We start from the raw sequence: 13365 nt of genomic DNA on the forward strand, positions 1-13365 counted from the left end.
CTAATAAAGCTCAATTTCACCAAATTCAGTACAGGTTAAGGCATACTTAATCTCTTTTTAATGTAGTCTCTCTCTCCCCAAATGTAGAATAATTTTAATTTTTGAAACGAAGTCGATTACACATACCACTAAGTAGCCAATATATTTAAAGAATGAAGTTTATTTATAAGTTGGATTCTGTTATGTCGCCCATGGGCTCGTTAACTGATAGCTACGACATGGACTATGACGACGTGTCGCCGCGCTCAATGATGTTCGAGGACTCCAAGTCAAGCTCCTTCCTGGAGAAAGGCGGAGCCCCTGGAGGGGTTGTGATGCAGCTGTCGACCTACTCTATGTACCCTAACGAGCACTCACAGGGCCAGGACTGCAACATGAAGCCGGTGGACACCGACGACGTGGCCTCCGCAAACGGCCACTACACGCTGGAGGACTTCTTCAGCAACTACAGGGAGTTGACCAGGAACGAGAGCATTGGCGACGTCTGCGAGAGCGGCCTGGACTTCTCGAAGCTCTACGGCCAGATCGAGGAGCCCGCAACGGACAACCCGTTCCAATCGTTAATAGACCTCGTGAAGTGCGAGATTCCCGCCGACCTGTCGGCAGTGGACATCAGGTTCCCGAAGGATGAAAAGGTTGCGCCGCCGCCCAAGGCACAGGCCCCCGAGGAACCGCCCTGCAAGCTGGTGGTAAGGACCGAGCCGGCTCCAACCGCCGCACCGAGGCCTAAGCCGAAGTCGAAGAAGACCCGCAAGGCAGCCCCCGCCAAGGCCGACCACGGCACTAAGCTGGTGGAGAAGGAGTACGTGAACAGCAGGAAGATCGACTACGGCGCAAACGACACCATCGAGAACCTCTACGACCTCGAGTGGCACCCGGGCTTCACAAGGCACCTCGGCGCCAAGGGCAGGAGCGCGCTTCTGGAGCTGCTCAGGAGGGTCTACAGGCAGGACCCCGAGCACTACAAGGCCATTCTGCAGTCGAGAAACTCACCCTCGTCCATCAGCAGCCTCCCGTTCTTCAGCATACCCATGCTCTGGGAGCTCGCGCACCAGTTCGGCATCTTCAAGCAGGCGCTCACCGTGTACAAGAACCACTGCTTTGCAAAGTCAAAGTCGAACAGGTTCTACGGGTTCGGCCGCGGCTCGCAGACCTCGGCCTCCTCCGACTCCAGCGACAACTACGTCGAGGTAAAGAAGGAGCAGAGCTACTCCACGCTCGACCCCAAGGGCTCCATCACCACCATGTCGGGGAGACTGGTCAAGAGGTCGAAGAAGATTCTCGAGTACACCCCCGACAGCATCACTGAGAATCTCACCAACTACGCCTCGGCCTTTTCCTCCCCCTCGAATGAGCTCAACGACCAGCTGCAGGACAGGCTGGACCTTAACGCTTCGGTGAAGGCTGAGCCCGTCGACGTGGCCTCCGCCTCCCAGTCGAAGAAGGGCGCTGACGCCAAGGTCGAGAACACTCCCGAGCCCTCTCTCGTCTGGAAAATGACCGTCGTCACCCGCTCATCGAACCTCGCCGACTCGTGCAAAGACACTCAGCTCACCCCGAAGCAATCTTTACAGAGACGCATATCAGTTTAACGCTCATGTCACCTTAACTAGCAACCATGTAACTTAACCCTAATGTAGTAACAGTATCACATATACGTACCCGTGCCGGTGTATAATATTAAATACCTACTACGTTTACATGTCAGTGTGTATTGTTAAATATCTATGCGTTTGCGTAAACAAATATAAAATTAGTGTGATATTTCCTTCGGCGGGAACAGCTCGCTGTAGTACTCGTAGGCGTACCAGTATGTGAGCGGCGTGAATATGATCAGCGTCCACACCAGGGGCGATATTTCGTCGAACTTCGGGTCCACGTGTTTGGCTGCGAGAGTTTCAGGCGGCGGCAGCCCTATCCTCATGCTCCTGTAGGAGGGCGGGTACGCCCTGTCAAACTGCTCCTTGGTGAAGCCCTGTGCCCTCGGGGCTCTCCATATGCCCTGGACGTTCACTGGCGTCGCGAACGGGCGCAGCTTTTCATATAGTGAACCTGTATCATGCGTAGCCAGGTCTGCCTTTACGGCCCTCGCTGGAAGAGAATCAGACAAAACCTTCTTTGTATTTCGCAAAAGTTGAGTTCTCATGGTATTACATATATGCAATGTTGTGTGAATAAGTGATTATAAATCCCCGTTTCGTTTAAATACAAGGTATTCAGTTAAATAACATATTGGTTGAATGAATTAATTCAACAACATGTGAAATATAAATATCACATAAACAAGGTTAAAACTAAAAAATAAATCCACTGGAGCAAAGATGTAGAAACGGCACTATATCTTGAATTTCGATAAATTAATTATAAATACATTGTGGTAGTATGTCGTAATTACATAAATGTTCCATTGTGTGGTCAGCTGGAATATGTATACTTTATATGTTATTTTAATCGTTTGTTGACAAATATTCTCCTATCTGTGTTGTATTTTTAATGCCTTGTTAATTTTAAATGTATCATAGTGATTTTAATACACACTCCTTTGAATAAACACACTAGTCTAAAAGAATGAGTTCTAAACCTAATAGGAGGCGGATAACCGCGAAACTGGCCAGAAATAACTTGAAAATAGATTTTTTCAGCAACTCTGCAGAGCCCTCGGGCGAAGATACCACCTTGGACGTCGAACCCGTTAGACGGAAGTCCAACTCAGGTTTGTTACACTCACGTCTCACGACAGTTCAGAGAAAGAGTCATTAAACTTGAAGAAGCTCCTGAGGAAGAAGGAGGAGTACGAGCGCGTAAGGAGGGAGTCTGAGAAGTTTTTCAGCGCCCTGGAGAACTACGAGGGAGGGCCCGACTTCTCCGAGGTGGTCGTGATGGACGAGCCCGCTCTGTTCAACTCGAGCAGACTCGGCACGGGGACCCTGGACACGCTGGTGCCGATCGCGACGCGCAGAGGTGTTTCCTCCTACGGACTCATCCTGATAAGGCCCAACTCTGTCTACGGGCCACTCATCAACGTCAGGGGCACCATGGTGATCGTGTTCATCGAAATCGAGAACGGCGCGGTCTTCTTCGAGAGCCTGAACTCGATTAAGAGGAAGCGCACGCGCTGCAAGCGGCGCATCCAGGTGCTCGTCATCCCCGAAGAGGCCTTCGTGATCCACAACGAGAGCCCCGACGTCACTGCGCGGCTGCTAGCTATTTCATGTAGCAAGAAATGGAAAGACTTTGACAATCTTAGGTTTAAAGAGGTTGTAGCTCTAGAGTAGTCTATTTCGTCTTCGCCTGCATCCTCACGATTTTATCTTCGGTTATTTCCGGGTACTTGGTGGTCAGCAGCTCCACCAGCTGTTCCTCCACGTCGCCCTAACACATTCTTATAGCTGTGACTCTCTAATATCGTACTGTAGATCCATGTATGTGGTAACTGCATCAGCGTGACTGGCGCTGTGATTCTATCGCGGCCTCGCAAATTATCTATGGCTTACCTGTATGTCTACTCTATCTACTTGGCCTGGCACGCCCTTGACGACGTTCGCTCCAGTTGCAAACTGCTTTGAAAACAGCTTCGATGCTTCCTCCAGCTTCACGCCTAAACGACTATGTGTGGGTGTTGATTTGTGTGCGTTTATGCCCGGTGTACGCTAATAGTCGTCAGTGCAGCTTGATGCTGATTTATGAGGGCGCACATGATGCTCTAGCATAAACACAGGCGTGGAGTGGAACCTACCAAACAAGTGCAGTCCTGTCACTGACGTTATCGCCTTGCGCTTCGTCCTCGCCGCCTTCTGGATCACGATCTCCGCGGGCGTCTCCTTCGCTGGCTTCTTCTTTCCCTTCACCGTCAGCGACGAGAAGGACAGGTTGTCAAAGGTCAACTTGTCGAGCGGGAAGATGTCCGGGTATCGCAGCGAGCACTCCTTGAAGCACACCCCGGTCTCCCACTTGTCGCCGAAGTCGCAGAAGTCGTACGGCATTGAGCAGAACTTGCAGTATTCCACCAGCTCCGGCGTGAGTGGCTGGGCCTTGGGCGTTTTCTGTTCCTCCGATTCTGATTTATCATCTTCCATGTTCTATAAACTCTATATTACATGAATTGGCATTTTTTAATTGTCCTTTTCAGCTTTTTCTAAACTATTTTCCCACACTTGTGTGATGTTGCCCGTTATATGCTGCTAAGAATCTCAACTATTTGATACACGCTTGTTTGCATATTTTTCACTTTCAATCTTCTCTGAATCGTGATCTTACCTCGCCAGTTTCTATAAATGATCGATATTAGTTGTCTGTGTGACTGCTCCATGTACACATTGCCTCACCCAACCTCACTAGCGTTGCCGCAGGCTTACACGTATACACAGATGTTTTTGCATACATACACGGACACACGGGTGTGTTTGTGTGTTGTGAACACGTTGTTTGTAAAACATTACTTTGTCGGCTCCTCCTTCGCTTCCGCGGGCGGCTCCACCACCTTCACCTCCTTCGCCTTCGCCTCGATGTACGGCCTGTAGCGCTCGTTCATTGGGAACTCGCGTTCTCCCACGCAGCTCGCTATGTCGTGGTACGTGATCGTCTCCTTGTCGTAGAGCAGCTTCGAGAGCTTGTGCACCAGCTCCGCCTTCCCTGCGAGCATGTTCTTCACTCGCTGGTACTGGTTCTCAATGATCGTCCTCACCTCTCTGTCGATCAGCTGCGCCGTCGTCTCCGAGTAGCTTCTGTAGAAGTTCGCGTCGTCGCCTCCGTCTCTCTGGAACGACACCAGGCCCAGCTCCGAGTTCATTCCCCACTGCGACACGAATGCGTAGCACATTTTCGTCACCTTGTTCAGGTCGTCTGTCGCTCCCGTCGTTATCTTCCCTATGAAGATGTCCTCGGCCGCTCTTCCTCCCAGGATCACTGCGATCTTGTCCAGCAGCGCGTCTCTCGTGAAGAGCATTGAGTCGTCCGGCATCTGCTGCGCGTATCCCAGTGCTCCGCTCGTCCTCGGGATGATCGACACCTTAAGCACTGGGTCTGCGTGCTCCAGCCACCAGCCCACCAGCGCGTGGCCTACCTCGTGGTACGCCACTGCCAGCTTCTGCTGCGGCGAGAGCAGTCCTGGCGGCTTCCTCATTCCTGCGACCACTCTTTCTATTGCGTTGTCGAAGTCGCCCATGCTCACTCCGTCCTGCGACTTTCTTCTTGCTGCTTGTATTGCTGCTTCGTTGCACACGTTTGCGATTTCTGCTCCCACGAAGTTCGGCGTCAGCGAGGCCAGTCTTCTTGCGTACTCCTCCACGTCCGCCGTGCTGCTGAACTTGAGCGGCTTCAGGTGCACTTTGAATATTTCGTACCTTTCGTCCAGGTCCGGCTTCGGTATGTTCACTGTTCTGTCAAACCTTCCTGGCCTCGTCAGTGCTGGGTCCAGTATGTCTGCTCTATTTGTTCCTGCCAGCACTATCACTCCTGTCGTCGGCTTAAATCCATCCATTTCCACCAGCAGCTGGTTCAGTGTATTCTCTCTTTCGTCGTTTGAGCCTGCTGTGAATCCTGACTTCGACCTCTTTCTTCCTATTGCGTCTATTTCGTCTATGAATACTATTGAGGGTGCGTTTTTGCGTGCCTTTTCGAACAGGTCGCGCACTCTCGACGGACCTACTCCCACGAACACTTCTATGAAGTCGCTTCCTGACATTGAGTAGAAGGGCACGTTTGCTTCTCCTGCCACTGCCTTCGCCAGCATCGTCTTTCCTGTTCCTGGTGCTCCGCACAGCAGCACTCCCTTCGGTATCTTCGCTCCGTACGACTCGTACGTCTTCGGGCTTCTCAGGAAATCCACGAATTCCGTTATTTCTGCCTTCGCTTCATTCATCCCTGCCACGTCCTTGAACTTAACGTTGACCTAAGCATCAATGTATACACTTTTACCAATAATTTTCTTTTATTGTTGTATTATTTAATTCTGTATTAACAATTCTCCATTACACTTTAACATGGCCCATAATCCCATAATTAATAGTAATAAAATATAAATAACTATCATGAGTAATCGGCTACCTTTACTTCCTTCCCCTCTATTGGCGATGCCTTTCCTATCCTCATGAACGGGTTGATACTGTTTGACCCTCTGATGCTTATCTTTCTCAATCCAACTCCCATTAAAAGCAGAAAAAATAAGAAGGGTGTGAATTTCTTCATCTCAGTTAGAAAGTTTATCTCATATACGTAGTGGATCGGTATATAGTTACTTGGATGAAGTCCCATTGATGCCTGAATTTTAAAAAGATTAGATTTTTACTAATTCACCTGTATATTATCTATTTTCTGTTCAAACAGGTCTATTGATCCTATTCTGAACGTCACGTATTTCGGCGTTTTGATTGGACAGTGCTCTGATATGTAACATCGGCAGTAATCCTTGTTCACAACCTGTATTCTATCTATATAGGCCTTTACGAAATATTTTGATAGGAACTCCTGCATCGTTATTTCGTTCGTTAACCCATACGGTTCCGTCAGCTCCAGCAGCGCTATGAATGCGAGTCCCAAAATAAACAGCGATGATGGATCAAATATCTTCCAATATCCCGGTTTGCGATCTTCCTTTGCGTCCTCATCGTTGCGTTCGTTATCGTTCGTCTTCCTCGAGTCTGATGCTCTTTGTTCCGACTCTTCTGAGTCCTTCTTTTTGTGAGTGGTGGATACAGAAGGTTCGTCCTTGTTTGAAAATTTTCCAAATCCTGGAGGCGGTCTCTCCGTTGAGAAGAATTTATTGTTTATTATACAGCTTAAATTTAGTGGTGAATTGACGTTATTGTTTAACAAATTAAAACATACTTTCGGAGAACTGGTTACATATCTTTTGTAGTACTTCAAAAGGGTTCGAGAAGTTCTTCTATTAAAATTTAAAAGCAAATACTCTGATAAGATTGTTCTTCCAGCAGTTTTCGACAAAATCATTATAATAAAACACCTAGCTTTTAACAACTATATTCGTGATAATAATATCTTGAAATAAAATTTACATTGGTAATTTAAAAAATATGTGAAATATTAAGCAAATAAAAATACATAGTTACGTGAGTGAAAAAAAATATACTGAATAAATTTTAAAACAAATTTGTACAATGTACCCTATTAGGTGTTGAGTGTTCGTAAAAATGAATACAGTGTTTATATATATGTATTGTGTAATATAGAAGTTTGGAGTATTTTAATATAATTTTCTACATTTGAAATTATCTTGTAATATAAACTCCAAGCAATTATATATATTAGATTTACAAATGTTGTTTATTTTATCGAATTTTGTATAATTTTAAAATTGTGTAAGTTGAATAAGCTGTATTCAATTATTTGAAATCTTGATCATTTTATCATATATTTTAAATATTTCGTTACTTGTACACCTGATTTGGTTTTGTGTATATCATTATAAATCACATAAATAAATGGAATCTCAAGATTCTAGTAGCGATTCAGATGAATCGGATCCTACTCGAATGGGAGATGATTTTTCTACATTAGGAATCCATGAACTTATCCTCAAATGGCTCTACAGTAACAATTTGAGGCACATGACCAGGGTACAGTCGCTCTCTATAAACACATTTCTGAAGAAGGGCAACGATGTACTGGTACAATCGTGCACTGGCTCCGGGAAGACCCTGTGCTTTGTGATTCCAATTTTGCACACGTATCTGCAAAATGAGAACTATGAGTTCAAGAACCTGTTGGATGTGTACTCAGTTATAGTACTGCCGACGAGGGAGCTTGCCACGCAGGTTTTTGAAATAATAGTGGATGCACTTGTTTACATCGAGAATGAAGGGAGAGTGGAGAAGCCAAGAGCGAAGATTAAGCACACGTTTAAGATCATGGAAAGGAATTTGTACTGTTCACTGATCATAGGAGGTACCACGGTGGAGAATGACGTCAAGTTCCTGTCAAACGCAAAGGAGAGAGAGTACGTAAAGTGCTTTATAGTGGCGACGCCAGGGAGGCTGAGTCACCTAATGGATAAGTTGGAGCACGAGCGAGTGTGGACGTTTAAGAATCTGGGATTCGTAATACTGGACGAGGCGGACAGGTTCCTCGAAATGGGATACCAGAACGACATGAGTAAGATCTTCAGACACTTGCCGAAGCAGAGGAAGACGGGCCTGTTTTCAGCGACTCTGACGAGTGGAGTGCAGACGCTGTCGAAGCTGTGCCTGTCGAATCAGATATTTATCAATGCAGATGATTTATCGCAAAATTACGTGTCAAGTTTGTCGAATGAAGTGGCAAACGCGACAAACTATACTACACCGAAGGGGCTGAATAACTACTACTTGATCCTGAGCACGGAGCAGAAGCTGCACTTCGCACTGGTGTTCATAGAGTACTTGAGGAAGGCAGGAGCGACGAAGCTGGTGCTGTTCTTCCTCTCATGCGATCTCGTGGACTACTACTACGAGGTGATTACAAGACTGTCGTCGACCGCGAACCCACTGAAGTACAAGGATAAGGCGAAGGGGAAAACTAGCGTGAACTACTATAGAATACACAGGAAGCTGACCACAAAGAAGAGGAACAAAAACATAAACATGTTTAAGTCGGACTCGGGTGGGAGCCTTAGCGTGTTGCTGTGCACGGATATATTCTCGAGGGGCATAGACATACCCAGAATAGACTGGATTCTCCAGTTCGACCCGCCTCAGGACCCGAACTTCTACCTCCACAGGATTGGAAGGGCAGGTAGAGCGGATAGTGTCGGCAACGCCCTGCTCCTTTTGACAGAGACGGAGGAGTCGTACATACAGTTCCAGATTAACAGGAAGATAGAGTTGACGAGAATACCACCGTATATTTTAGACGAAGTAAAAGACATATGCAGCAGCACTGGGAATTCAGATAAGAACGGCACGGGGCTGCCTTACGTACTCTACGCAGATAAGCTGGAAGATAAGGCCGGTGGCGTTGATAGTGATGTTGGTGGTGGAGAAGACGGTGCCCATGTTGAGAATATCGCAAAATCGGAGAGTTCAACTTACTTGGAGCACCTAAAGTCGAACCCAGTGGTCAACCCAGTGCTGCCCTGGGAAAGGACGTCGTTTATCCTCGCTTGTCTAAGAGCCATGAATTCAACTGTAAGTAAAGCCACGTAACTACAGTGATTTCTCTGTTGATGCACTGATTTATTTGTAGAACAGGGATATACTACTCTCATCCTCGAGGGCGTTTGTGTCGTATACCAGAGCATACTCAGAGCACTCGTTGAAGTATATATTTGAGAAGCACGTTAGTTTTGGAATTAAAAGTATGATTTACCTCGTTTAGAAACTGGATTACGGGTCGCTAGCAACATCACTAGGAGTTCTGAGGATTCCCAGAGTAAAGGAGATACTGGGTAAGATGGAATTGTTTACACATTTAGTTGAGAGTTAGACTGTTCACTAATCCTTTTGTAATTTATTGGTGGACTTAAAGTGTCATAGGGAAGAACATATCGCACTTTTTGCAGTCATCAGTAAACCCTCGCGATGTTCCCTTCCTGGACGCAGAAAAGGAATCCAGAAGACTCAAGGAGCTGAGCGAACACGTGCCTGAAAGGAGGAAGCCGGCAAAGAAGGAGCCAGAAAAGAGCAAAAGGACTAGATCTGAGAAGAGGAAGGCAAAAAGGTTTGATAGAGTAACCAACGTAAGACCGTAGGAACAACACTTATGAGGAGTGGAATGAGTTTAGAAGGGAGGAGGCGCTCGTTAAAAAACTTAAAAGGAAAAAGTTCGACCCAAAAAATGTGGAAAAGCTGCTGAACAACGAGGAACTGAGTGAAGCTGGAGAGGTATGTCTATGAAGAGGCAGAAAGCGTGTGTAGGAGCGTGAGGAGCTGGGGGAGGGTGAGGACGTCGACTTAACGGACTCGAAGTCCCTGAAACGGTGGATTCTGAGGGGAAAGGGGAGGAAGAAGCGCAGATGAACGTGATGAAAAAATATGGACGTATTTGTTTTCGGCTTCGGGCGATTCTGAGTCGGCTGAGCATCACAAACAGCCGTTGAAACTATTTTGCGTTCCACGTAAATTTGAATGTCATCTGAGTTTGCTTTCTCTTTATTACCTTGATTTGTGTTTAATTTTAACGGTTTTGGCATAATGCTGGAGAGTGCACTCGACTTACATTTAGAATCAACGCTCATCCGTCGTAAATGCTAGTTTTATTATTTCAAGTCTGACTTTTTTATTAATTCCGCGCGAAGATTGATTTAAAGGGGAACCTTGATTGTTTTATCTCGATTGAATTGAATAAACAGCTATATTGCGAGATTGTTCAGTATCCGTTGTTGTAGCTACACACCATCGATTTAAAATTTTAGCGCCCCTTATAGTAAGTCTAAATAGGTGAAGGGGTGATTTTTAAATTTATTTGGTGCTGATTTAAAAAGGAATCTGGTTTATTTAACAAAAAGTAAACGGTTTTAACTTTTCACACACTCGACGCACGTACATCACTATGCAGTATTATTCCAAGGATTCTGGAATTTATTACACGCCCGTGATAGGCGCTTCGCCTCAGGAAAGGCATACTTTCATGCCAACGGCGCCTTTTATGTCACCTGGGTTTACGGCACATCCCGGCTACTTTGGCGAGTACCCTGTTCCCACTCCCAACCAATACGCGGCCTACAGCCCCAATAACCTAAGCAGGCAAAGCACCATCTTGAATCAGAGGATGAACACCTCAGGTTCGAAGCCCTTCTGCCAGGGGGTGACGTCGTTCGGGTCTCCAAAGCCGACCATTCTGTTCAGGAGGAGGAACTCGACGAACCCTGTTAAGAGCAACGGCAAGCCCAAGGCTTTCGGCAGGACCCACAGCAGTGCCACGAACAACTCGAGGGTCTTTGTCCCCAAGGTGTACACCACTGACGTCTACCCCGTTAAGTTTCCAGTGCAGGCCAAGGGGAAGCAGAACGACGTGAAGCTGGCCTTCGGCACTCCTTTCAGCAACGCCTCCACCATAGTTTCCAGGAACAACACCTTGAATAGGCATTACAGCGACCTCAGCGGCTACGGTTCCGAGGTCAGCTATGCTATGCGTCCAAGAGCCTCGAGGAGGAACCCTAACTTCGTAAAGGTACGTTTTTAACAGTAGTCGTCGCATTGCACTGTGCTACTACCTATTGTGGTTGCCCAGCTATTCCATTCATTAACATTTTTCAGAGCTCTCCTCTCGATAAGGCGTTCAGGAGCTTCAAAAGGGACTTCGAGCTCCCTAAGGTCGATCCCAAGGATGCTGTGGAGTTCATTGAGGGCCTCGTTCTCGCTGCATTGGGCATCGTCAGGGCTATTCTCAAGGAACTGAGGGCTGACATAATTGCCGGCATGTTCATTTCCGATGACCCTGACTATGACGCCGCCAGGTCGTACTATTACACCAGCAATGGCCAGGATTACCGCCACTCCGGCTTCACTGAGAGGATAGACTACATTCAGGCCATTGAGAACGAGAAAAAGACCGTGTTGGCTGAGAAGAAGGAAAGCGTTCGCATTGAGACGATGCGCGAGTATTCCAGCTTCAGAAACAAGGACTTCATGGACATGACTGAGAGGGAGTTCGAGGAGTTCCTCCTCAGGCAGGCCTACCCTAACGCACCTCAATTCGTAAGTTAACTTACACACCCCGGTTTTAATGGAATTTCAGGCCCCTGAACTCTGAATGATTTAAACACACCACGTGTTGCCCAAAACGTCCTGAAGCTCACAGGGTTGTGGTCAGTTTTAAAATTTTCATGGGATTCTACAAAAGATTTAACGATTTAATGCAGTTTTAACCAAAGATACTAGTAGTTTTAAAATTCTGTTTCTAAAATTTTAATTTCAATCTGATTCGATGACAATTTTCGTTTTTATATTTTATTCAAGTTGGATTCCTGTGCTGTGTCACCCTATGATTCATTGTGATGTTAAATTCAGTTATTTACACTCTTCATAAATTTTTATTATTGTATTATATTTTTAATCGTATTTTGTTTCTTTAATAGTATTTTTAGATTTAGTTTAACCATCGCAAATGTCAATGTTAAAGGACGACCCGTCTTCAAGGCTCAAAGCTCTTGAAAAGATGGGAGTCGTCGAAAATTACGACCATATTCGCACCTGCACTGTTGCCATCGTAGGTGTTGGAGGAGTTGGGGCTGTGGTCGCCGAAATGCTGACCAGATGTGGAGTAGGAAAGCTTATTCTTTTCGACTACGACGAAATAGAGTTGGCAAACATGAATAGACTGTTTTACAGGCCCGACCAGCGGGGCTTGCCGAAAGTTCAGGTAAACACACATTCACATATAAACAAGTATGTTGCTAACTATTAGCTGTAGGCTGCCAAGGACACCCTAAATGTAATTAACCCTCACGTCATAATAGAGCCCGTTAACTGTAATATTACCAGAGAATACGAGCTGTTCTACGAAAAGATTGTCCACGGGAGCATGAACAACTCCCAAGTAGACTTGGTGCTCAGCTGTGTGGACAACTATGCGGCCAGAGTGACCATAAATAAGGCCTGCTGCAAGGCGGACCAGGTGTGGATGAACTCGGGAGTGTCGGAAAACGCCACCAGCGGACAGATACAGACCTGCATCCCGGGAATTACCGCCTGCTTCCTGTGCGCGCCGCCGTACGTCATCGCCACAAACGGCGACGAGAGCAAGATAAAGCGGGCCGACGTCTGCACTGCAAGCCTGCCCACGACGATGGGCGTGGTCGCAGGCCTGCTTGCACACAACGCGCTCAAGTACCTGCTGAAATTCGGGAACGTCACGAGGTTCTTGGCCTACAACTCGCTGCAGGACTATATGCCGTCGTACTCAATAGAGTGCACGCCGGAATGTTCGGAACAGTACTGTCTTCAGAGGCAGAAGGAGAAGGAGCACATTCTGAAGGAAATGGAGCAGGTGAAGGAGAAGCCGGATGAGGAGGTGGGAGATTTGCACCCGGAAAACGAGTTTGAAATTGAGGTCGTGGAGGAGGAGGCTGTGGAAGAGCCGCAGGCCCCGCCGAAGCAGGTTCAGGATGCTGTGCCGAGCAAGGCCGCAACAAAACTTTCACTGAGCGAGCTGAGAAAACAACTCATGAACGCATCGATATCTAAAAGTTAATGTTTTGTAAGTTTAAGGATAATTTATTTATTTTCGAAGCCTCCTTAAATTTTTTTCTGATTTCTAGCGGTTCCCACATTGAGGATGTTGTAGTAAAAAACAACATCTTATCAAGATAATTTGATATGTATATTTATTTAGGGTTTAAAATTGTGTAATTGGCTGAAGTCGCAGTTTTCGTTCTCTTTATTTATTTAGTAGTTGCACAAACATGATATTCTGAGTTTACATCGGTTTAAG

General features: G+C 46.5%; 8 protein-coding genes across 8 annotated transcripts; 5 read left to right on the forward strand and 3 right to left on the reverse strand.

Moving 5' to 3' along the window:
- Positions 1 to 152: 152 nt before the first annotated feature.
- TOT_020000415 (conserved hypothetical protein) lies at positions 153 to 1592 on the forward strand (the record flags this gene model as incomplete). The annotated part of the gene is made up of 1 exon (XM_009692159.1): positions 153 to 1592. The coding sequence occupies one exon, from the start codon at positions 153 to 155 to the stop codon at positions 1590 to 1592; it is 1440 nt and encodes a 479-aa protein (XP_009690454.1).
- Positions 1593 to 1753: 161 nt separating this feature from the next.
- TOT_020000416 (conserved hypothetical protein) lies at positions 1754 to 2146 on the reverse strand (the record flags this gene model as incomplete). Its single annotated transcript, XM_009692160.1, has 1 exon — positions 1754 to 2146. The coding sequence occupies one exon, from the start codon at positions 2144 to 2146 to the stop codon at positions 1754 to 1756; it is 393 nt and encodes a 130-aa protein (XP_009690455.1).
- A 422-nt stretch (positions 2147 to 2568) lies between these two features.
- Positions 2569 to 3275, forward strand: TOT_020000417 (conserved hypothetical protein; the record flags this gene model as incomplete). Its single annotated transcript, XM_009692161.1, has 2 exons — positions 2569 to 2713; positions 2746 to 3275. The coding sequence occupies 2 exons, from the start codon at positions 2569 to 2571 to the stop codon at positions 3273 to 3275; spliced, it is 675 nt and encodes a 224-aa protein (XP_009690456.1).
- Position 3276: 1 nt separating this feature from the next.
- Positions 3277 to 4076, reverse strand: TOT_020000418 (uncharacterized protein; the record flags this gene model as incomplete). Its single annotated transcript, XM_009692162.1, has 3 exons — positions 3277 to 3372; positions 3495 to 3598; positions 3737 to 4076. The coding sequence occupies 3 exons, from the start codon at positions 4074 to 4076 to the stop codon at positions 3277 to 3279; spliced, it is 540 nt and encodes a 179-aa protein (XP_009690457.1).
- Positions 4077 to 4435: 359 nt separating this feature from the next.
- Positions 4436 to 6948, reverse strand: TOT_020000419 (mitochondrial respiratory chain complexes assembly protein; the record flags this gene model as incomplete). The annotated part of the gene is made up of 3 exons (XM_009692163.1): positions 4436 to 5890; positions 6046 to 6258; positions 6295 to 6948. The coding sequence occupies 3 exons, from the start codon at positions 6946 to 6948 to the stop codon at positions 4436 to 4438; spliced, it is 2322 nt and encodes a 773-aa protein (XP_009690458.1).
- A 491-nt stretch (positions 6949 to 7439) lies between these two features.
- Positions 7440 to 9950, forward strand: TOT_020000420 (ATP-dependent RNA helicase; the record flags this gene model as incomplete). Its single annotated transcript, XM_009692164.1, has 9 exons — positions 7440 to 7664; positions 7716 to 8674; positions 8714 to 8948; positions 9012 to 9119; positions 9178 to 9270; positions 9310 to 9379; positions 9468 to 9651; positions 9683 to 9815; positions 9876 to 9950. The coding sequence occupies 9 exons, from the start codon at positions 7440 to 7442 to the stop codon at positions 9948 to 9950; spliced, it is 2082 nt and encodes a 693-aa protein (XP_009690459.1).
- A 532-nt stretch (positions 9951 to 10482) lies between these two features.
- On the forward strand, positions 10483 to 11639 carry TOT_020000421 (conserved hypothetical protein; the record flags this gene model as incomplete). Its single annotated transcript, XM_009692165.1, has 2 exons — positions 10483 to 11103; positions 11190 to 11639. 2 exons carry the CDS (start codon positions 10483 to 10485, stop codon positions 11637 to 11639), a joined length of 1071 nt encoding a protein of 356 aa, XP_009690460.1.
- A 400-nt stretch (positions 11640 to 12039) lies between these two features.
- On the forward strand, positions 12040 to 13125 carry TOT_020000422 (uncharacterized protein; the record flags this gene model as incomplete). Its single annotated transcript, XM_009692166.1, has 3 exons — positions 12040 to 12294; positions 12346 to 12428; positions 12456 to 13125. The coding sequence occupies 3 exons, from the start codon at positions 12040 to 12042 to the stop codon at positions 13123 to 13125; spliced, it is 1008 nt and encodes a 335-aa protein (XP_009690461.1).
- Between the last annotated feature and the right edge of the window lie 240 nt (positions 13126 to 13365).

This window comes from Theileria orientalis, chromosome 2, assembly GCF_000740895.1.
Source record: "Theileria orientalis strain Shintoku DNA, chromosome 2, complete genome".
NCBI lineage: Eukaryota > Apicomplexa > Aconoidasida > Piroplasmida > Theileriidae > Theileria > Theileria orientalis.